This window comes from Helianthus annuus, chromosome 3, assembly GCF_002127325.2.
Source record: "Helianthus annuus cultivar XRQ/B chromosome 3, HanXRQr2.0-SUNRISE, whole genome shotgun sequence".
NCBI classification, from domain to species: domain Eukaryota; kingdom Viridiplantae; phylum Streptophyta; class Magnoliopsida; order Asterales; family Asteraceae; genus Helianthus; species Helianthus annuus.
In genome coordinates, this window is record NC_035435.2 from 128,142,090 (window position 1) to 128,165,582 (window position 23,493).

The window sequence follows — 23,493 nt, forward strand, 5'->3', positions numbered from 1 at the left end:
ATATATATATATATATATATATATAGGGGGCTGCTAGAATGAAAACCACCTCGAGTTGTAAGAACCGCGAGAACTACACCCCACGGGTGGGCGTTCACCACGATTTTTTTTTGCAACTAGATGTGTAAATTATAAACACAGCCGTAAAAAAAAAAATTTAAACGCCGCGGCCGGGGGGTAGTTTTTTACACCACAAGTTTGGTGTTTTTAATTTTTTTTTTCTTTTTTCTTTTTTTTTTCACCAAACTTGTGGTGTAAAAAACTACCCCTCCCCCGGCCGCGGCGTTTAAATTTTTTTTTTTTTACGGCTGTGTTTATAATTTACATATCTAGTTGTAAAAAAAATCGTGGTGAACGCCCACCCGTGGGGTGTAGTTCTCGCGGTTCTTACAACTCGAGGTGGTTTTCATTCTAGCGGCTCCCTATATATATATATAGGGGATGGTTCAAATGAAAACCATTTTTATTGTGAAAACTCGAAAACTAACTAAAAAAAGCCTAAAAAACACACAAATTTTTTTTTTTCAATTTTCTTTATAAAAATCGCTGGTTTTTATCTATGAAAAAAAAAATTTCAAAAAAAAAATTGTTTTTGTAGTACACATGTGTAATAATACACATGTGTACTATTACACATGTGCACTACACAATTTTTTTTTTGAAATTTTTTTTTATATAAAAAAACCTGGGAAAATTATTATGCAAAAAAAAAATTTGGTATGTTTTCTTGGCTTTTTTTGTTAGTTTTCGAGTTTTCACAATAACTAGTAGTTTTCATTTGAACCTTCCCATATATATATATATATATACTAGTCACGTACCCGCGCGATGCGGCGGGAGTGGCAATTTACAATAGTATAATTGTTTACCGTTAGTTTATCCGTCGTCTCGTGATATATTGTATAGTACTTAAGTTAGTTTTCTTATTCGTGATATGATGGCACTGGTTTTTCTGTTAGTTTATCGATTCTTTGGTGATCTTCTACAAGAAGAGTACAAAACAAGGAAGTAGATGTAATTAAAAACAAGAAGAGTTCAAAATAGTCAAGTAGCTGGACAAAACAATAAAAACAAAATGTGGGGAGTCTCTTGTATCTCTTCCTGTTTTACCAATACATCCGTTCGCTTATGACTTTCTTGCATCTTCTCCTCTACTGTACCAGATTTCAACACATAAAAAAAATGTTAGACACTTACAGTGATTTAAAATAGTAATTAAAAGGTAATTTCTGGAAGCAAATAAGGCACAACATCTACTAACTTACCTTCTTTTTGATAAGGATGCGATTAATTAATCACGCAACACTTCCTGGTAGACAACATTTGATGTGTAAACTCCGCGTTGTTTGAATTCTTTGGCGAGATGTACCAACACCTTCGTACTTTGTCTTGAAATCCCTCTTGATAACGCGACATAAAGTTGTCCATGTGAAAATACAGAATCCGGTAGATAAATACCAACGTTCGGAATTGTTTGACCTTGAGCTTTATTAATCGTCATGGAAAAGCTAAGTCGAATTGGAAATTGTTTTCTTTTCAGCTTGAATGGGAACATGTCATCTTCAGAAAGGGTTAGAGGGATTCTTGGCAAAAAAACTCTTTTTCCGGCATGTTGACCAACTGCAATTTCCGCATCAATAACATTTCGCATGAAACCCTTACATATCAACCGCGTGCCATTACACAGGCCATGTGATGGATCGATATTACGTAACAATATTATTGGGCATCCAATTTTTAAATGAAGCTTATGAGGCGGCAATCCACTAACATTTAGCGAATTTAAGAACTCGACCGGATAGAAGTTGCGCTGATCGTCTTCAGCTTCATCAAAACTGTAATAAACTTTTTCCTCCCCTTGAAAAATTTCAATCATTTGATTATTAATCTCGTCAACACTATCATTTTTAGTGGACAATATTGCTCTAGAGATTATATAATCTGAAGAATATACATTATCTTCAATTGATGGAAAGATGGCATGGATCAATTCTTTTATAGCGTTTTCTTTGTTGTTGCACTGAATTGTCATGTCATCGGGTATGCGGATATAGTTTCCTTCGATTGGTTCTTCAGTTCCATCGCCGACTCTTAAAAGAAATTTAGAAAACCATGGATCTTTCAGCGCTCTCATATTTATGGTCAACCGCATCTTCTTAGTCAAAGACCAAAGAGGTGACATTCGTACGCTGGAGTCTACAATCTGTGCTCGAGTGCCACGTTTGATAACCGGCAACACCTGTCTGAAGTCACCTCCCATAACCATTATCTTTCCACCAAATGGGAGACTAACACCTATAATGTCTTGGAATGTACGATCGACTGCCTCTATCGCTTGTCGTTTAGCCATCGACGCTTCATCCCATATGATTATTTTGGCAGAGCGAATCAGTTTAGCGGCCCCACTCTGTTTTTTAATATTGCACATTGAATTATTTTCAAGATTAAGAGGAATCTTGAATCTCGAGTGAGCCGTTCTACCTCCTGGCATATTATTAGCCGCTGCACCTGATGAAGCTGTTGCGAGAGCAATAAGACCACGTGACCGAATTTCAGCAAGCAAGGCAATGTACAAAAATGTTTTTCCAGTTCCACCTGGACCATCAATAAAGAACACGCCTGGAAGATCATTATCAACATGCATCATGATCTCATCAAACACATTTTTTTGGTCCGGATTAAGTGAATGTTTGGCACTCAAGTGTTCAGGTTCCAAAACAATCCCATACTCTTCTTGTAACTCACGATAACCTGCATCTTGTAAGTTAACATCGTCAGTTATCTTAGGAAGGTCGAATTCATTGAAATTTTTACCCATGGATTGTACCAAGACACTTATTTCGGTAAGAACCATATTTTGAACTCGTTCTATACTTTGACAGTGTAACCGATGATCTTCAGATAGTGAATCAAAGTGGTCATTCCATAACTTTCGAACATCTCCAGGTTGGCAAAAAATCATTATGGTCGCAAATAACCTTCTAAGAGCATTGGGAAACTGAAACGTAGAGGCTTCTTCGAGACATTGTGATAGATATTCATCGTCTTCTATTAAGCCTAACTCAAGAGCTGCTTTCCGAAATGTCGCACACCGTTGACCATTAACTGTGCAAAGATGTTCGAAAGAAGTAGGCCCTCTGACATTTGACAAAAGTAGGCGTAAGTAGTACCTTTCTCCTTCGGCTGGATTAGCGGAAACGATACGACCTCTTTGTTTTTTACCGAAACGACGACTCCAACGGCGTGTGCTTCCATTCCAAGTATAGTGTTTTGGAAAATCTTTATACAAATGTACCCTTGCTGTTTCATCGTTTCTATTCTGATCAAAAAATGCTGTTAGCATGGTTCTCTTATCCCTTTCCCTATCAACAATATTAGGCATCAAGTCATCATCTCTAAATCTAACCATCTGATTATTTGGGAGATGAAGTTGTAAGGCTAGAACAGCAGGAAAGATTTGAGAAAGAGAGAAGGAAAAAATTCGCCACATAGCCTCTGGGGGCGATATGTAGCGTGCATCTTGAAATCTTTTTATCTCATTAATAACAACCCCTGGCTCACTTTGATCGACTTGAATAACCTGTTTGTCATGTCCTTTATAAACATACTTGAAAAGATATTTCACAGATTTTATACTTGAGCAAACTTCAACATTCATGTGGCAGTTAAACATCATCAAAAGCCTTGGGTTATATGGGACCACCCATCTATTATCAAGTGTTTGTCCTCGTAGGTCCACTTCTATCCCGGTGTCTCTCCTTCGATACAACGGATACGAATCTTCTCCTTGTGTCGTCTGTTCGTTAAATTGTCTAGGATAGTGAAAACGACAAATTTTAGGATCACCCTGCATACAAGGACTGCTTGATCGTAAATTGCCGCAAGGACCGTGAATCATGTGCTTGACAACCATCTCATGCAATCTGGGATGTGTTAGTTTGTTAGGAATTTCAGCACACACAACCTTATCATAATGGTCCGCGTTATTGATCTTGTGTTGCGGGTACATGATTAGGAGAAAATGTGCGTGCGGCAAACCCCGCTTTTGAAATTCAATGACATAGACGTATGACTTAACTTCCCCGAGGACATGTTTCTTGAAGAGTTGATCCTTAAGATCTTCTAATTTAGCCCGGAACACTCTTGAAACAAGGTCTGGACGATCTGTAGCAGTTTGACCAACATGTAAGTTATCACATATCTCAGGCCACTTAGGATTACATGTCATTGTAAGGAATACATCAGGCTTGCCGTCGTCTTGAACTAACGTCATCGCATCTAGAAACCGACGTCGCATGTCGCGAGGCCCCCCGATGAAAGATGCAGGCAACACAATTCTTTTCCCGACTCTGTTTGCATGAACCTCGCCAGTATTGACGCAATCCACAATACCTTGGTACAATTCGGCTCGAATTTTTTCCTGGTTTCTCTCACAAAATTCTAAGCGTGACGTCTCAATTTTGATGTAAACATCAACCACAAACTGCTGTAGCAGCCTACCACCGAACAAAAGCACATTATCGGTAGATCGAATCTGGAACTTGTAACAGTAGTACTCTCGCATAGCCACGGTTGTTCTACCACTTCGTGTGTTAGCCTCTGAACGATGAAGATGTATTAAAAACAAACAGTTAATAAAAATAAAACGCATTACGCTATTTTTATGATCTTCACTTAAAAAGGATAACAAATTGTTGGTACCTTCCATTTCTCCTTCGATGTTGTCATTGTTGCGAACCTCATTGATTGATACTCCTTGACGTGGTATGTTAGCATGCCAACCCGACTCACCATTAGGAAAAAATAAAGGATACGACAATGGATCGTAACAACTGAAGTACGGCTGAATAGTTTGTCTATATTCAGACCTACCGTACACTACAATACTTCGTTTATACGAAGTGATATTGTCATTACCTTCAACCCAAATACCAGCAACCTATATAATTGTGAACTATAAGTAAGTAAAATAAGCAATTATATTAAATAATTGCAATTAATATAATATATTATATATACCTCCGATGTCGTTGGTCGGTTGTACACCCTTTGGTCAAGTTCAACCGAAGTATTCAAAGTGACTCTATAGTTGTCCAGAGGTCCTAGTTCCGCAAGTCTTCTAAATGTATCGACATATGGGTTTGTAGAAAGAACGCGTGTTAAAATCTGAGTAATACACCGATCAAGATTTGGCCATCGGAGTCTGTGATCTAACTCAGTATCAGGATCGTAAAAATACAACTGCAAGTACCTAGGAGTCCCATCCCTCGGAACTAATTGGTCGATTCTGTGATATATTCCTTTATGTGCACGAAAAGTATATACGCCGTCTCTCATATTGTTCAATGTATCATCCAATGTCACACCCATTGAGGCAAAAGAAAAATTGGTGTTATAAGCACGGATGTTTTGCCTAAACAAATCTCCAATTTCATCTTGAGACGTGAAAAGTCGGTACAATTCCTCTGGAATTTCTAAGTTTGCTAACACGGTTTTCCCACTCATACAACAAAAGGTATCAAATTCAAATTGAAATCGTTTTGCTCCACAATTAGGACATGCGGCTCGTTCCTTTAAAACACGATGCTCTCCAGGTACACCATTGTAAAGAAAATTATAAGGATCATCTTCTACGCTCCCATGTTGGAGGGAAGGTTGATCAACTACTTCAGCAAATTGGGGTAATAAAGTACGCGGATGAATTTGAATACCTAAAAAAATTGGTGTATTAAGTAATGAAGGTTGTAAAAGATGTCAAGTTCGAAAAAAAAATCTTTGTTAAATAAATAGAAACCTCGTGATGTTCTATGCCTGACTACGTCAATTACATCATCTATCGGGGTTTGGTTGACTTGACTGCCATTTGAAATACGCATTCCATTATCGTTTGGTGTATTAGAACATCCTTCATTGTACTCCTTGCATTTTGTAGTAGAAACACTTGAGGCGTTCTCATTTGTTGTTTGTAGAAATTGAGTAATATTAGTTTGTAAACTTCTTAACGGTGTCCTTTCTGTTGACCTATTATTCATTAAAGATATTGATGAAGCACTTTGGGGGGCATCACCACTCCCAAATTTAGATACTTTTTTATTTTCTTTGCGTGCAGCATAGTATCTTTTTTGATACTCTTTTCGTTTTTCAGCTTTAGTAGATGCACTCGAGCTAGAAGCATGATTTCGAGGGTTTGAGAGTCCATTAGTCATTGTAAATTGAAAAAATGACAAATACCTTGCAAATTAAATAAAAGAGAGTTATCATAGATGATGAAATTCTCAAATCATAACAACATTCCAACACATAACTTAGAGAAAAACAAACCGAAGGATAACATTGAAATACATAATGATAACATTAAAATACATGACTTAAACGGAATATCATGACTTAGAGAAAAAAAAACACAAATCCTTAAAACATTGACATACATAATGATAACATTAAGTGAAAGCCAATCTAAATACTTGGTGAAACAATGGTCTGCACAAACACCGCACCCTTAAAACCTCGAAACCAAGAAACGGGATAAACACATTCGAAGGGCTTCATATCCATTTCAATTGTAAACAACTTCCCTAATTTAGTCATCACAAACCAATTACCATTTGTCACATAATGTGTTATATCGCACCACAATGACAATGATATCGGGGGGATCGGAGGACATGATAAGACCTTAATCCAGTAATCCCCTTGTAGTGTCCATAGGTCAATTGTCATCTCAAACATGCCAGTGCTAGCAAACATGTGAAGCACATTTTTTACATTAACTAAAACACCTTGAACCATTCCATTAGAAGGAACGGGTGGAAAGCTTATCTCCTTGAACTGCTCCGAATTAACATCAAAACAAATCACCACATTCGTACCTCCAATCCAACATTCGCAAACAGTGAAATATAGAGTACCACCACAAAATGTGCCAGCTGACCAATTGAAATGAGGGCTTAGGTACTCTTGTCTTGTTATGAAAGGAATATTTCTCCAAGAGTCTACTTCCCTAGAATAAACATAGACACCAAGTACACCACTCCTACGCTTTATATGCAAGACCTTGTAATCATCGTCAGCGTCAACGTACAAACCAATGGCATCAAGGTTATTTATATAGAATCCATGAGAATCAGGGGTTGACAAACGCTTGAAAGCAGTAGTTGTTGGATTCCAAAGAAGCAGCTCGTATGTATGATTCAAGCAAACACACAACAATCCGTTCAAATGTGAAAGTATTGAGACATCATTATTTTGGTGATGGAATGGAAATGTAACTGTTGAGCTTGGACCATAGTCATTGTTATTAGAGATGATTGGACGAACAGAACACGTTAGGTCGTCAATTAGTAGAACTCTCTGGTTAGATGAAACTACTGAGCGAGAACAATGTATCTTTACGAAATCTTGTGTTGACAATAACGCATACCATTGCTTACATACACTCTTAGAACGACCTACATCCTTTGCTGGCAGCCTCGTTAATATCTCAAACACGATTGTATGAGTAGGAAGGTCAGCCATGGTTATACCTTCGTTTAATACAGATAATGATTATTTAGTTGTCCAATCTAAGAAGATTATACATTGGTGATAGATTATAAATACTTCTACAATTACATCAATATGAGGGAAACAAAAAGCAAAACACGAAACACCAAGAGAGACTTTAATATTCAACAACTAAACAAATAACAACACCAAATGTTTCTAACTTAAACACAAATTGGATAACGATCCATAATTTACATATCCCGTACCTCGACCATATCCGGTTCGTACGTAATCGTACTCAACTCCGTAGACTTCAAAATATTAACTGAAATAACAAATAAAATATAACTTTTATTAAACTACATGAGCCATTAGATCTAACTAATTATTAGAATGTTCATGTGTAAAGCATAACATACTATCTGGTAGATGAACCAACTTGAGACGTGATACATATATGATGGACCTTTGTTGCACGGCTCGAATGGAACGTATAACATCGGAAGGCTTCAGGGCAGACAAAAACAATTGTATTGTGTGACCACTGTATATTACGATTTTGGGTTAAAGTTCTTCTAATAATAATATTTTCTTACATATAACGTAAATATTATGTTTGTAATATGTTAATAATAAATAATAACGTACGTCTTATCTTGAAGAGAAAGTTCAAAACAACATCGATCACGTTTGCCTTCTATTATTCTCCCAACCACATCTAAAACCAAATCAGTTAAATCGTATAGACCATATATAAAGTTTTATATATTTAATAAAAATTATAGATAGAGAATTAATATGTACCAACAATATCCATTTGAGGTCTCCTGTCATGCTTCAATTCTATAATGGAAGGGACCAATGGATATAAAGAAGCACCCCTTGGAATCGTAAGCGTAAGTGAAGAAAGCTTTGTATATTCATTGATGACAATTTTCTTCTCGGACCAAACTAACACGTAATTCTGGTACTTTGGGCACTCAAGATAGTTGAGATTCTCAATTTGGAAATGATTCAACGAAAAAAAACCACCCATCAATGACGCGTCATTATATTTGTGTATCAAATTTTGTGGGACGAACGCAACAATTTTTTGTCTCTAAAATGAAAAGAAATTTAGTTGTGGAAAAACGCTTATATAACACAAAGTAAATTAAAATAATGTTCTTACGTGTTGATCAAGAAATATAACCACTAATCTCTTTCCATCGACGTCATGCCAAATAAACTCCACCTTAACAAAGATTATATTATACCATGCTCTATCATTTGTCAATGATGAAAATTCTTCAACGGAAAAATGATCAGACATATCCTATTAAGTGTTCAATATTAGTTAACTAAAAAAATAAAAACTCCAGAAATAAAATTTAAACTAAAACATGATTAAAATTAAACAGCAACAAATTTAAATTTAAAGTAATACATAATTAAAAGTTACATAATTAAAAGTTACATAATTAAGATTCAAACTAATTCGAGAAAAAAAAAACTACAGTCATCATAAAAGTTTTTCTAAGGTTCCCAAACCATTTTTTCATCCAATGGTGGTTCGTAAACCGCCCCAGGGTCAGTTTCGTACCCTTCAGCCCAGGTCGGTAGTTCTTGTGTTTGACTATAGTTTTCCACATAAGGGGGGTTTGAAGGTGGAGGATGCATAGGAAGTGTAGGAGTGTTTGGCACCGGACGATGGCACCCCTCAATTTGTAGTCCACCAAATTGTAGTTGAGCGAAGGTATAGTCATACGCCCAATTCAACTCTTCATCCGTCCAACCAAATGGATCATCATATTCAGGGTTTGCCAATGGAGGTGGGGTTGAAACCGAAGGTGGGGTTAAAACCGGAGGTGGGGTTGACACCGGAGGTGGGTTTGAAGTTAGAGGGTTTGAATCAGGAAGGTTTAAATGGTTTGTTGATCCTAGTGATTCAACGGGAATTGGATAACCACCGCCCATACCTCTCAATTGATATGTGTTTGGAGTGATTTGTAAACTGAAAAATACACATAATTACTATAACAATCAGCTTTGTGAATACAGTATTGTTTTAAATACAGTATTGTTTTGAATACAGTATTGTTTTGAACACAGTATTGTTTTGAATACAGTATTGTTTTGAATACAGGATTGTTTTGAATACAGCTTTGTGAATACAGTATTGTTTTGTGAATACGGCGTTTTATTTTGTTTTGAATACAGTATTGTTTTAAAAAAAAATCCTGTAATGATGAAGGAAAAGATCAAAATATAACAGAACAAAGTAAATGAATGAAAAGATCATAATTATCACAAAACCATGACACATATCAGTCCCAAAAATGAAGGAAAAGATCAAAATATAACAGAACAAAGTAAAATCAAAACTACAAAAACAATTTACTATAATTTACACATACACATAATAACTATAACAATCAGCTTTGTGAATACAGTATTGTTTTGAATACAGTATTGTTTTGAATACAGTATTGTTTTGAATACAGCTTTGCGAATACAGTATTGTTTTGTGAATACGGCGTTTTATTTTGTTTTGAATACAGTACTGTTTTAAAAAAAATTCCTGTAATGATGAAGGAAAAGATCAAAATATAACAGAACAAAGTAAATGAACCTAAATATCATAATTATCACAAAACCATGACACATATCAGTCCCAAAAATGAAGGAAAAGATCAAAATATAACAGAACAAAGTAAAATCAAAACTACAAACACAATTTATCCTTTCACTATCCCGAAAAATGAAAAAATATATCAAAACATCCCACAGAACAAACTAAAATAAAAAGTACATAACAATCTATCTTTTCACTATTCCATATCTAAAATTGACCTAACTATCATAATTTTAATTGAACTACAACACTTATCATCCCAAAAATGACCTAAATATCATAATTATCACACAACCATGACACTTATCAGTCCCAAAAATGAAGGAAAAGATCAAAATATAACAGAACAAAGTAAAATCAAAACTACAAAAACAATTTATCCTTTCACTATCCAGAAAAATGAAAAAATATATCAAAACATCCCACAGAACAAACTAAAATAAAAAGTACATAACAATCTATCTTTTCACTATTCCATATCTAAAATTTACCTAACTATCATAATTTTCATTGAACTACAACACTTATCATCCCCAAAAATGACCTAAATATCATAATTATCACAAAACCATGACACATATCAGTCCCAAAAAATGAAGGAAAAGATCAAAATATAACAGAACAAAGTAAAATCAAAACTACAAAAACAATTTATCCTTTCACTATGTCATATCTGAAAGAACTTACAACAATGCAAGAGGGAGATGTGAAAAGCCGACAAAAATTTTAAAACCTTGATGTGAGAGCCGAGAAACAACGCAAGATCCGAATGCAAAGACTTGATATATTCTGAAATCGAAGTAAATAGAAGTTGTTAAGTTGATGTTTTGAAAGTAGGATTATTCAAGTGAGATAAACTTACAATTTCAGTTGAGTGTAGTTGAGAGTTTGTAAAGTGTGAGTAGAGTGTAGATATCTCTGGATTATTTATAGAGACTGAAGGAAGCAGTGCTGTCTTTCAAACAGTGTATGGAAGAGTGTTGATATATTATACAGACTACAGCAAGCAAGCTGTCTTTCACACAAAAGTAAAGTGTTGCTTTTTCCTGTAGATTGTACTTCCCTGCTTTTGGCATCCCTTTTTGTCAGATGTGTGAGCATTGAGAGAGAAAGCAGATGGTGATCCGTGTGAAGTCAAATGGACGGTCCCGATCTTGATCCCTTTTTGTCTGTAGCATAAGTCAAATGGGTTAAGATCAGTTAAAAAACAAAAAGCATAAAAATAACAAAACACATCAAAAAACAGAGAATATAGTGAAGTTTATATTCTCTCAGTAGCATAGCATGTTAAAAATTAATATTCAAGGCTTAGAAATTACCAAAAAAGAGCGAAAAACCGACTGAATTCGAATCTCAGCCCATTCTTGACACTAATGCTCCGTTAGTTCTCGCAAAGTCAACCATCATAAAAAGAAATCAAGTATTAGTAAAGATTTGATATTAGTTATAACCAGTACACTATTAACTTAAAATAAATTTAATATAAATCACATTTTGTCAAGTTGCAAATATAAAAACCTTTATTATAAACAAAAAAGAAAAGAAAATTGATGAATGATGATAAACTTTACTTTACCTCTGATCAAAAAACAGAGAATATAGTCAAGTTTATATTCTCTCAGTAGCATAGCATGTTAAAAATTAATATTCAAGGCTTAGAAATTACCAAAAAAGAGCGAAAAACCGACTGAATTCGAATCTCAGCCCATTCTTGACACTAATGCTCCGTTAGTTCTCGCAAAGTCAACCATCATAAAAAGAAATCAAGTATTAGTAAAGATTTGATATTAGTTATAACCAGTACACTATTAACTTAAAATAAATTTAATATAAATCACATTTTGAAGTTGCAAATATAAAAACCTTTATTATAAACAAAAAAGAAAAGAAAATTGATGAATGATGATAAACTTTACTTTACCTCTGATCAAAAAACAGAGAATATAGTCAAGTTTATATTCTCTAAGTAGCATAGCATGTTAAAAATTAATATTCAAGGCTTAGAAATTACCAAAAAAGAGCGAAAAACCGACTGAATTCGAATCTCAGCCCATTCTTGACACTAATGCTCCGTTAGTTCTCGCAAAGTCAACCATCATAAAAAGAAATCAAGTATTAGTAAAGATTTGATATTAGTTATAACCAGTACACTATTAACTTAAAATAAATTTAATATAAATCACATTTTGTCAAGTTGCAAATATAAAAACCTTTATTATAAACAAAAAAGAAAAGAAAATTGATGAATGATGATAAACTTTACTTTACCTCTGATCAAAAAACAGAGAATATAGTCAAGTTTATATTCTCTCAGTAGCATATCATGTTAAAAATTAATATTCAAGGCTTAGAAATTACCAAAAAAGAGCGAAAAACCGACTGAATTCGAATCTCAGCCCATTCTTGACACTAATGCTCCGTTAGTTCTCGCAAAGTCAACCATCATAAAAAGAAATCAAGTATTAGTAAAGATTTGATATTAGTTATAACCAGTACACTATTAACTTAAAATAAATTTAATATAAATCACATTTTGTCAAGTTGCAAATATAAAAACCTTTATTATAAACAAAAAAGAAAAGAAAATTGATGAATGATGATAAACTTTACTTTACCTCTGCTTGAGTGAGCATGAGACCACTAAGTGAGGGAACATTCTGCATATGAAGCCCCCATCGATTCGAATGAAGCAGCGTTCAGCGTCGCCAAAGCCAATTCCGAGACTCTCCAAGCAGATACACTTTCTCCGGCAGCCAGAAGATCGGAGTGAGCTTGTTCTGTAATAATAGTGATCGTGACAGTCGTTAACCAAAGGTATAACTAATTAAATTCAGATCCTAAAAAAAGGTTTCCTTGCGAGTTGCGAGTGACATACCTGAGTCGATTCATCACAAAACACATGCGAAAATCCTTCGTAAACCTCAGATTTCGTCCTTCGAACATCCGTCAACCGCTTCACCTGAAAAGTAAGAATCACAAAAGAACATGGTAAGATATATAACACTCATTGCAACTTATCAGAACATCAAACGGATCCCTTGTTCAAATCTGTGGATCCCTTGCCAGATAAAGCTGGTGATACATCTCATGAAACCCTAGATCTGCTCATCGAACATCCCACAGAACAAACCAAAATCAAAAATACATAACAATCTATCTTTTCACAATTCCATATCTAAATGACCTAAATATCATAATTATCACACAACCATGACACTTATCAGTCCCAAAAATGAAGGAAAAGATCAAAATATAACAGAACACAGTAAAATCAAAACTACAAAAACAATTTATCCTTTCACTATGTCATATCTGAAATTAATCTAACTATCATCACCAAAAATACAAATTCAAATATCACAAGACTTTCAACCTAATTTGAAATAACCGCATCTACTAACAAATCTACATCAAGATTAAAGATAAGAATCACAAAAGAACATGGTAAGATATATAACACTCATTGCAACTTATCAGAACATCAAACGGATCCCTTGTTCAAATCTGTGGATCCCTTGCCAGATAAAGCTGGTGATACATCTCATGAAACCCTAGATCTGCTCATCGAACATCCCACAGAACAAACCAAAATCAAAAATACATAACAATCTATGTTTTCACAATTCCATATCTAAATGACCTAAATATCATAATTATCACACAACCATGACACTTATCAGTCCCAAAAATGAAGGAAAAGATCAAAATATAACAGAACACAGTAAAATCAAAACTACAAAAACAATTTATCCTTTCACTATGTCATATCTGAAATTAAGCTAACTATCATCACCAAAAATACAAATTCAAATATCACAAGACTTTCAACCTAATTTGAAATAACCGCATCTACTAACAAATCTACATCAAGATTAAAGATAAATCAACATTTAGAACCTAACCTGAGTCGATTCATCACAAAAAACATGCTAAACTCCTTCGTAAACCTCAGATTTCGTCCTTCGAACATCCGTCAACCGCTTCACCTGAAAAGTAATAATCACAAAAGAACATGGTAAGATATCTACTAACAAATCTACATCAAGATTAAAGATAAATCAACATTTAGAACCTAACCTGAGTCGATTCATCACAAAACACATGAAAAAATCCTTCGTAAACCTCAGATTTCGTCCTTCGAACATCCGTCAACCGCTTCACCTGAAAAGTAACAATCACAGAAGAACATGGTAAGATATCTACTAACAAATCTACATCAAGATTAAAGATAAAGCAACTTATCAGAACATTAAACGGATCCCTTGTTCAAATCTGTGGATCCCTTGCCAGATAAAACAGATCCCTTGTTCAAATCTGTGGATCCCTTGCCAGAACATCTCATGAAACCCTTGATCTGCTCATCAAACGGATCTGGTGATAGATTCAAACGGATCTGGTGATAGATCTCATGAAACCCTAGATCGCCGAGAAGAGAGAAAAGAGAGAGAGAAGAGAGAGAAGAAGATCTGATGTTGTTTTGTGAGATGTGTGAGCATTGAGAGAGAAAGCATATGGTGATCCGTGTGAAGTCAAATGGACGGTCCCGATGTTGATCCGTGTGAGAAAGTAGTATAGATGGACGGCAGATGTATACCCTTGTAAAGGGTAAAAGGGTTTGTGTTTTCTTGTGCCTTAACAGTTGTACATTGTGCATTCAGTGTTTTTTCAACACCTTGTTCAATTACCATCTTGTCCTTCTAATATCCTTATTAAAGTAGTATATATATATATATATATATAGGACAAAGATCCGTTAGGAACCACCCTTTATTACGAGAACCGCGAGAAACTATGTGAACACAACCAAAAATGCTTAAAAATAGCTAAAAAACACACAATTTTTTTAAATATTTTTTTTTTTTAAAAAAAATCGCTACTTTTAGTAGCCAAAAAGATTTTTTTTTAAATTTTTTTTGGCTACTTAAAGTAGCGATTTTAACATAAAAAATATTAAAAAAAGTATTTTTTAGATTTTTTTTGATTTTTGAGGTTTTTTGGGGGTTTAGTTTTTAGCATTTATAACAACCCTCGGTAAAACCGACATCCTCATAATAATTCTGATACCCTAATATATCTTGAAATATATCTATGTGTCTCTATATGTACCCCGTATGTGAAAACCGAGCCCTCGAACTAGATTATATTATATAAAACAAATAAAAACAATAAAAGTTAAGTTGAGGCGGGCCGCATAGACCTCACCTCAACCTAACGCGGGCCGCGCGAGTAGTAACCAGGATTTGCCAAAACCTTAAGCCCAAGCGGGCCGCGTACATGGTGGATTAAGTCCATGCGGGCCGCGAGTGTCCGGAATTGTGGCGTGACCCGGAGCGGCCACGTGTCCAACGCGTGTCGAACCTAGGGGGATGACCCAGCTAAGCTACGCCATTGACTTAAGTCAATGCGGGCCGCGTAGACCCAGCCCAAATCCCAGGCGGGCCGCGTGGGGACGCGATTTCAGCAATATAAATAGGAGGCATCGGGCCTTCAGTCTGCTCGCTCAAATCTTTTCTTTCTTTCTTAATTTCTGAGTAGTGTACACTATACCCGGGTATTATACCCCCTAAAATAGCGAGGTACTGCTACGATGTAAGTATTATAACCCCTGGAGACGTATTAGATACGCTGCCCGATTGATCTAGGGTTCCGTAACGGCTGTCGTGGTTCTGCCCGACGTAGTCGTTGGAATGCCGTCTCGGGGAGGGTATTACTAATGTTAAATTGGGTTATTATACTAACACACGTGCATTTGTGTAAATTATAGATATTCACCAGGAAATCATAAAGAAAAACCCTAAAATAGCAATGTGAGTAATCTCCTTTTTGTTAACAGTTTTTACAAAACCTTAAATATTTTACAATGCAATTTAGCAGTGATTGAGTCTTTGTAATTCTACAATTACTGCCGGTATGTTGGGGTTTTGTATACAAAATTGGAGTAACGTTACCATTGGACGAAGAGTTAGCCAATGTGTAATATGACCCTCAGTCAGACTTGACACTACTGAATGAGTAATTGGGTAGATATAAACATTGTAATCGCCCTCAATACTGTTTAAGTTGAATTAATAATTCTTGATTAAACTGAGATCATTCACCAGTATTTTCCACTGACAAAACCTTTTTAAAACGCGTTTCAGGTAACAAAATGTGAAAGCCAAATAGAAGCCAGCTGGACAGCACTGAAGGCTTGGAAAAGTGGCAATAAAAGTTACCTAAATAAAAGAAAGCGTTTTATTTCAATAAAGTGGGATTTATCCCTGTAATTCAGTTTGTAATAAAAACTTGGGTTTTTTTTTTTCCCATGTGTTTGATATTATAAAATAAGGTGGTTTACTCTGATTTAAATATTTCCTAACTACGGTCCTGATGAAAAATTCCGCTGCCAATTTGGATAAATAAACGTGATACCACCGCAACTGGCTCACGGCCGCCCGTTCCCGGGAACTAGGGATCGGGGGCTGTGACAGGAGGTGGTATCAGAGCTATGCCACTGATTCAGCCACAGAAGTGTTCTGCTGACATCAAAATTCAAAGTGTTAGGAAATAAATTATGGAAATACGTGTATAATTGTATTTCTTGCTCTGTGTTATCTGACTATTTGTTAGTTTACAGTATGAGTGACCAAGGACCTTCTGACGCTTATCGTCAACTGTCTGGTTCGCCTAGGAGCGAAGGCACCTCCTCTTCTCAGCCTGCCCTCTCAGGGTATTCTGCTGACACAGAAGAAGGGATCTTTGTGTTTAAGGCTCAGTCTGAAGAGCCATTTCCTCAGAAAAAGAGGGGATGGTTCAGTAGGGGAGCGCACGAGCGTAGGAAAAGAATGAAAAAGTTGCAGGAACAGCGAGTGTTAGCCGCAGCAAAAAGAGAAACTGATGCTTATAATCAGGATATGCTCAATAGGGGTATCGCTAATATCCACATTTTAGCAACCACTGCTGCTGATCCAAACCTGGAACAAATGCTAGCACCCCAACCACAAAATCCTGATCAACCCATGGAAATAGAAAACCAGATAGAAATGCCTGATTTCAACCCGGAGGAAATACCTAGGGTACCTGCACCTGATCCTCTAGACCCAAACAACTACGACCCCTGGTGGGACGAGGTTAGGGATTATGTGCAACAAAACCCAATTCAGGAAAATGTGTCGATGCCAAATTTAGGAGCTTACCCAGGGTTAGATCCACAAGATCCCTACAATATTACTGATGCTTATGTTAGGGAAATCTTAGAAAACCCATACCCTTACCAGGCCCCGTATCAGGCACCCGCACCACAAATTCCAAACCCAATCCTAGAACCTGCACCCCCAATGAGTGCAGAAAATGTCCAGGAACTTAGGACTTTTGGGGAGGAAATTTTAGAAAGCAGTGATCGTATGCGACAGGTGGGAGAACGCCTCGTATGGAAATACGATGAGCGTAATATGGATTTTTGGATGAATCCATATCAGTGAAGGTGATGGTAGAAACAGTAATAATAATAATAAAATAATATATGTGTGTATGTGTTAGAAAAAAAAAAAAAAAAAACTACGGATGCATACTACTAGTATTGTAGCTTTACATTTCAGTCGGTACTGTAATTTTAAATTTCTGTACTGTTGTGTATCGATGCATAGTATATAAAAAGAGTAAAAGTCGCAATGTTCGACGCTTTTGGTTAAGAAGTGCGTGTTATGTGATTGATTATATACAAATATTATTTGTGATATTAATATTTGGGAAATGTTTAAAATTCAGATGGCCGACGCGGGAAATCAAGAAAATCTGAATAACGATAACCAGAGTAACAATAACGCGGTTAACGAGAATCTGAACAACGATAACAACGGAAACCAAATGGATAGTAGTGCCATTCAGCATATTGTGGCACAGGGAATTATAGATGCAATGCCCTTTATTATTCAAACTGTTCAAGAAGCGAATAATAAAAGTAAGCATAGCAGTAAGCGACCAACTGAACCAGAAAACAGCGTGAACAATGAACTTGTACTTCAAGCGCCCATTCCTAAAAGAAGAAGAACCATTCCACATGGTTGTTCTTACAAAGAATTCTGGTCCTGCAAGCCAATAGAATTCTCGGGCAATGAAGGACCCATTGCAACTTTACGCTGGATAGAGAAAACTGAGGCAGTTCTGAAAATAAGCAAGTGTGCTGAAGAAGATAAAATAATGTTTGCCTCAAATCTATTTAAGAATGCAGCCCTAGAATGGTGGAACACTATTCTCCAAACCAGAGGAAGTGATAGGGTTTATAACATGGAGTGGGAAGAATTTAAGAGCATGGTAGAAAGGAAATTCTGCCCTCCCAATGAAAAAGAACAAATAGCAAATAAATTTCTAAATCTTAGAATGACCGGGGTAGACAGTAAAGGTTACACTACCACATTCTTTGAATATGCTAGGATAGTGCCAAACCTTGCATCACCTGAACCGGTATTAATTTCCCGTTACATCTGGGGATTAATTGGAGAAATTAGACATGTAGTCAAGGCAGCTAGACCTCAAACCATAGAAGAAGCTGTAGAACTAGCCAATACCTTGACCGATGAACTAGTAAGAACTAGGGAAGAAGATCAGAGGAGAAATTTATCCCAAAGGCTTACTCAAGAATTCCGTTCTAGGAATTTCAACCGTAGGAATGTAGGTTCTACATCTGCACCTTATTGCAAGTATTGCAAAAGGAAGCATTCTGGAAAATGCCCCATATACTGCAATTTCTGCAAAATCTCAGGTCACAAGGAAGAAGATTGCAGGAGGAAAGCTAATAGCAGGATCTGCTTCAATTGTGGGGAACCAGGTCATATCAAAACAAACTGCCCAAAATTGACCCCAGCTGCAAACAACAAGAACCCTAGAAATGCTAGAGCATTTGTTTTAACTACAGACGAAGCCAAGCTAATTCCAGACGTCATTGCTGGTACGTTTTTAGTTAATGATATTTTTGCTAAAGTATTATTTGACTCTGGTGCAAACCAAAGTTTTATTAATACTTCGTTTTGCAAACTCCTAAATAAATCATTAACTAAACTACCACAAGAATGTCTAGTAGAAACCGCAAATGGAGAAACTGTTAGGATTTCTGAAATCTTGCAGGGGGCAAGAATAGAAATTTTTAATCAAAAATTTATGGCAAACCTTTACCCAATGAATCTGGCTGGATTTGATGTTGTGCTAGGAATGGATTGGTTAATAGCCAATAAAGCCAGTATTTTATGTGATCAAAAGACAATTCAATTAAAGTTACCAAGAGGTGAAAAGATTTCAATTAAAGGAGATAAACCCTTTAGATCCACTAAATTCATCTCTGTGATGAAAACTGCAAGTTGTATAAGAAAAGGATCTATAGTGTATTTGATTTCTATAATCACTAACACTAAAGGAAAAGAATTAAAAGAAATCCCAGTAGTATCCCAATTTTCAGATGTCTTTCCAGAAGAATTACCAGGATTACCGCCAGACAGGGAAGTTGAATTTAGAATCCATCTGCTACCTGGAACAGCACCAATTGCCAAAGCACCTTACCGTTTGGCACCCGCCGAAATGCAAGAACTAAAGAAACAATTGGATGAATTGTTGGAGAAAGGATTCATACAGCCAAGCTCATCGCCATGGGGAGCGCCGATTTTATTTGTTAAAAAGAAGGACGGATCAATGCGTATGTGCATTGACTATCGTGAATTGAACAAAGTCACGATTAAGAATCGGTACCCATTACCAAGAATCGATGATTTGTTTGATCAACTTCAAGGAGCTCGATTTTTCTCTAAAATCGATTTAAGATCAGGATATCATCAATTAAAGGTACAGGAAGAGGATATTCCTAAAACCGCATTTAGAACAAGGTACGGTCATTATGAATTTACTGTCATGCCATTTGGTTTAACCAATGCCCCAGCCGCATTTATGGACATGATGAACCGAATATGTAAGCCATATTTGGATAAATTGATAATTGTCTTCATAGATGATATTTTAATTTACTCTAAAAGTAAAGAAGAGCATGCTAAGCACTTACACTTACTTTTAAGCTTGTTAAGAAAAGAAAAGCTTTATGCTAAGTTTTCGAAGTGTGAGTTTTGGTTAGAACAGGTACAATTTCTCGGACATTTAGTGAATCATGAAGGAATTCATGTAGACCCAGCAAAGATAGAGGCAATCACTAAATGGAAAACCCCTGAATCACCAACTGAGGTTAGAAGTTTCTTAGGATTGGCCGGTTATTATAGAAGATTTATTCGAGATTTTTCTAGAATAGCCATTCCTTTAACTAAGTTAACCTGTAAATCTGTTAGATTTGAATGGGGACCAAAACAAGAAGAAGCTTTTAGAATCCTTAAGCAAAGATTAACCCATACACCAATACTAGCATTACCAGAAGGAACTGAAGACTTTGTAGTATTTTGTGATGCTTCAAAGTTAGGTTATGGATGCGTATTAATGCAACGTCAAAAGGTTATAGCTTATGCATCTAGACAGCTTAAGAGTCATGAAGGAAATTATTCAACCCATGATTTGGAATTAGGAGCTATAATTTTTGCCCTTAAGATTTGGAGACATTATCTTTATGGTAGTAAGTTTACCATATTCACAGATCATAAAAGTTTAAGATATGTTTTCGGGCAAAAAGAGTTGAATATGAGACAAAGACGTTGGATGGAATTGCTTAACGATTACGACTGTGATATTCAGTATCATGCAGGAAAAGCCAATGTAGTGGCTGATGCTTTAAGCCGAAAATATTATGAAAAGCCAAAAAGGGTACGTTCTCTTAAATTAAATCTGCAAGTAGATTTAAATGAACAAATTAGAGAAGCACAAGAATCAGTAATCAAGGAAGATACTGAAAAATTAAAAGGAATGATTAAGGAACTAGAACAAGGAATGGATGGAATTTGGAGATTTCATAAAAGAGAATGTGGATACCTAAATTAGGAAACTTACGTCACCGTATATTAGAAGAAGCTCATAAATCTAAATATACGATGCATCCAGGAAGTGATAAAATGTACCAGGATTTAAGGAAAAATTTCTGGTGGATAGGAATGAAAAAGGATGTAGCAGCATATGTTTCTAAATGTTTAACTTGCTCCCAAGTTAAAGCTGAACATCAGAAACCCTCAGGTTTGTTACAACAATTAGAAATGCCAGTGTGGAAATGGGAATTGATAACAATGGATTTTGTTACTAAATTACCCAAAACAAGAAAAGGTAATGATACAATCTGGGTGATTGTAGATAGGTTGACCAAATCAGCTCATTTCTTACCAATGAAAGAAACCTTTAGTATGGAACAATTAGCCAAATTATATGTAAATGAAATCGTTTCTTTACATGGCATTCCTTTATCAATTGTTTCTGATAGAGATAGTCGTTTTACTTCTCATTTTTGGTCAAGTTTTCAAAAAGCAATGGGAACCAGGTTAAACCTAAGCACCGCTTATCATCCTCAAACAGACGGACAAAGTGAAAGAACAATTCAGACAATGGAAGATATGCTTAGAGCTTGTGTAATTGACTTTGGAGGTAATTGGGACGAACACTTACCTTTGATAGAATTTTCTTATAATAACAGTTATCACACGAGTATCAACGCTGCACCATTCGAAGCACTTTATGGAAGAAAGTGCAGAACCCCAGTCTGTTGGGCGGAAATTGGAGAAAAACAACTATCTGGACCCGAGATAGTACAAGAAACAACCAACAAAATTATGCAAGTCAGAGAACGATTGAAAGCCGCACGTGATCGCCAGAAAAGCTACGCTGACAACAGGCGTAAACCCTTAGAATTTCAAGTGGGAGATAAAGTATTATTGAAAGTCTCTCCCTGGAAAGGAGTAGTAAGATTCATCAAAAGAGGAAAGCTAAGCCCCAGGTATATTGGACCTTTTGAAATCATCAGAAGAATAGGACCTGTAGCCTATCAGCTTCGACTGCCAGAGGAAATGGCAGGAATATATGATGTATTTCATGTATCTAATCTTAAAAAGTGTCTAGCCGACGAATCACTCGTAGTACCTCTTAAGGATATAGAGGTTAATGAACAACTCAAGTTTGTAGAAAAGCCTCTACAAATTGAAGATAGGAAAATTAAGAATCTCAAGCATAAAAGACTAGTGTTGGTCAAAGTAAAATGGGACTCCAAAAGAGGACCCGAGTATACGTGGGAGCTTGAGTCAGAAATGAAAAAGAAATATCCACACTTGTTCCAGTAGATCTCGAGGACGAGCTCTAAAACAAGGTGGGGAGGATATAACAACCCTCGGTAAAACCGACATCCTCATAATAATTCTGATACCCTAATATATCTTGAAATATATCTATGTGTCTCTATATGTACCCCGTATGTGAAAACCGAGCCCTCGAACTAGATTATATTATATAAAACAAATAAAAACAATAAAAGTTAAGTTGAGGCGGGCCGCATAGACCTCACCTCAACCTAACGCGGGCCGCGCGAGTAGTAACCAGGATTTGCCAAAACCTTAAGCCCAAGCGGGCCGCGTACATGGTGGATTAAGTCCATGCGGGCCGCGAGTGTCCGGAATTGTGGCGTGACCCGGAGCGGCCACGTGTCCAACGCGTGTCGAACCTAGGGGGATGACCCAGCTAAGCTACGCCATTGACTTAAGTCAATGCGGGCCGCGTAGACCCAGCCCAAATCCCAGGCGGGCCGCGTGGGGACGCGATTTCAGCAATATAAATAGGAGGCATCGGGCCTTCAGTCTGCTCGCTCAAATCTTTTCTTTCTTTCTTAATTTCTGAGTAGTGTACACTATACCCGGGTATTATACCCCCTAAAATAGCGAGGTACTGCTACGATGTAAGTATTATAACCCCTGGAGACGTATTAGATACGCTGCCCGATTGATCTAGGGTTCCGTAACGGCTGTCGTGGTTCTGCCCGACGTAGTCGTTGGAATGCCGTCTCGGGGAGGGTATTACTAATGTTAAATTGGGTTATTATACTAACACACGTGCATTTGTGTAAATTATAGATATTCACCAGGAAATCATAAAGAAAAACCCTAAAATAGCAATGTGAGTAATCTCCTTTTTGTTAACAGTTTTTACAAAACCTTAAATATTTTACAATGCAATTTAGCAGTGATTGAGTCTTTGTAATTCTACAATTACTGCCGGTATGTTGGGGTTTTGTATACAAAATTGGAGTAACGTTACCATTGGACGAAGAGTTAGCCAATGTGTAATATGACCCTCAGTCAGACTTGACACTACTGAATGAGTAATTGGGTAGATATAAACATTGTAATCGCCCTCAATACTGTTTAAGTTGAATTAATAATTCTTGATTAAACTGAGATCATTCACCAGTATTTTCCACTGACAAAACCTTTTTAAAACGCGTTTCAGGTAACAAAATGTGA

The 23,493-nt window shown here is 36.2% G+C and overlaps 2 protein-coding genes and 1 long non-coding RNA gene across 3 annotated transcripts; all 3 read right to left on the reverse strand.

Moving 5' to 3' along the window:
* Positions 1-1,285: 1,285 nt before the first annotated feature.
* LOC110883505 lies at positions 1,286-6,206 on the reverse strand. The gene is made up of 4 exons (XM_022131237.2): positions 5,795-6,206; positions 5,020-5,711; positions 4,702-4,939; positions 1,286-4,599 (listed from the first exon to the last, which is right to left on the reverse strand). Exons 1-4 carry the CDS (start codon positions 6,204-6,206, stop codon positions 1,292-1,294), a joined length of 4,650 nt encoding a protein of 1,549 aa, XP_021986929.1. The 3' UTR covers positions 1,286-1,291.
* A 250-nt stretch (positions 6,207-6,456) lies between these two features.
* On the reverse strand, positions 6,457-7,515 carry LOC110883508 (F-box/kelch-repeat protein At3g17530). The gene has a single exon (XM_022131239.1). The coding sequence runs from the start codon at positions 7,513-7,515 to the stop codon at positions 6,457-6,459; it is 1,059 nt and encodes a 352-aa protein (XP_021986931.1).
* Positions 7,516-7,906: 391 nt separating this feature from the next.
* Positions 7,907-8,431, reverse strand: LOC110883672. The gene is made up of 3 exons (XR_002560548.2): positions 8,290-8,431; positions 8,134-8,203; positions 7,907-8,029 (listed from the first exon to the last, which is right to left on the reverse strand). It is a non-coding gene; the product is annotated as an uncharacterized LOC110883672 (long non-coding RNA).
* Between the last annotated feature and the right edge of the window lie 15,062 nt (positions 8,432-23,493).

Excerpts from the sequence above, each read along its gene's own strand:
- LOC110883505 (XM_022131237.2), bottom strand. The coding sequence starts at position 6,206 with ATGACTAATGGACTCTCAAACCCTCGAAATCATGCTTCTAGCTCGAGT. Across the intron at positions 4,940-5,019 it reads ACCGACCAACGACATCGGAG|GTTGCTGGTATTTGGGTTGA; the intron begins GTATATATAATA and ends ACAATTATATAG. Across the intron at positions 4,600-4,701 it reads CATCGAAGGAGAAATGGAAG|AGGCTAACACACGAAGTGGT; the intron begins GTACCAACAATT and ends TTCATCGTTCAG.
- LOC110883508 (XM_022131239.1), bottom strand. The coding sequence starts at position 7,515 with ATGGCTGACCTTCCTACTCATACAATCGTGTTTGAGATATTAACGAGG.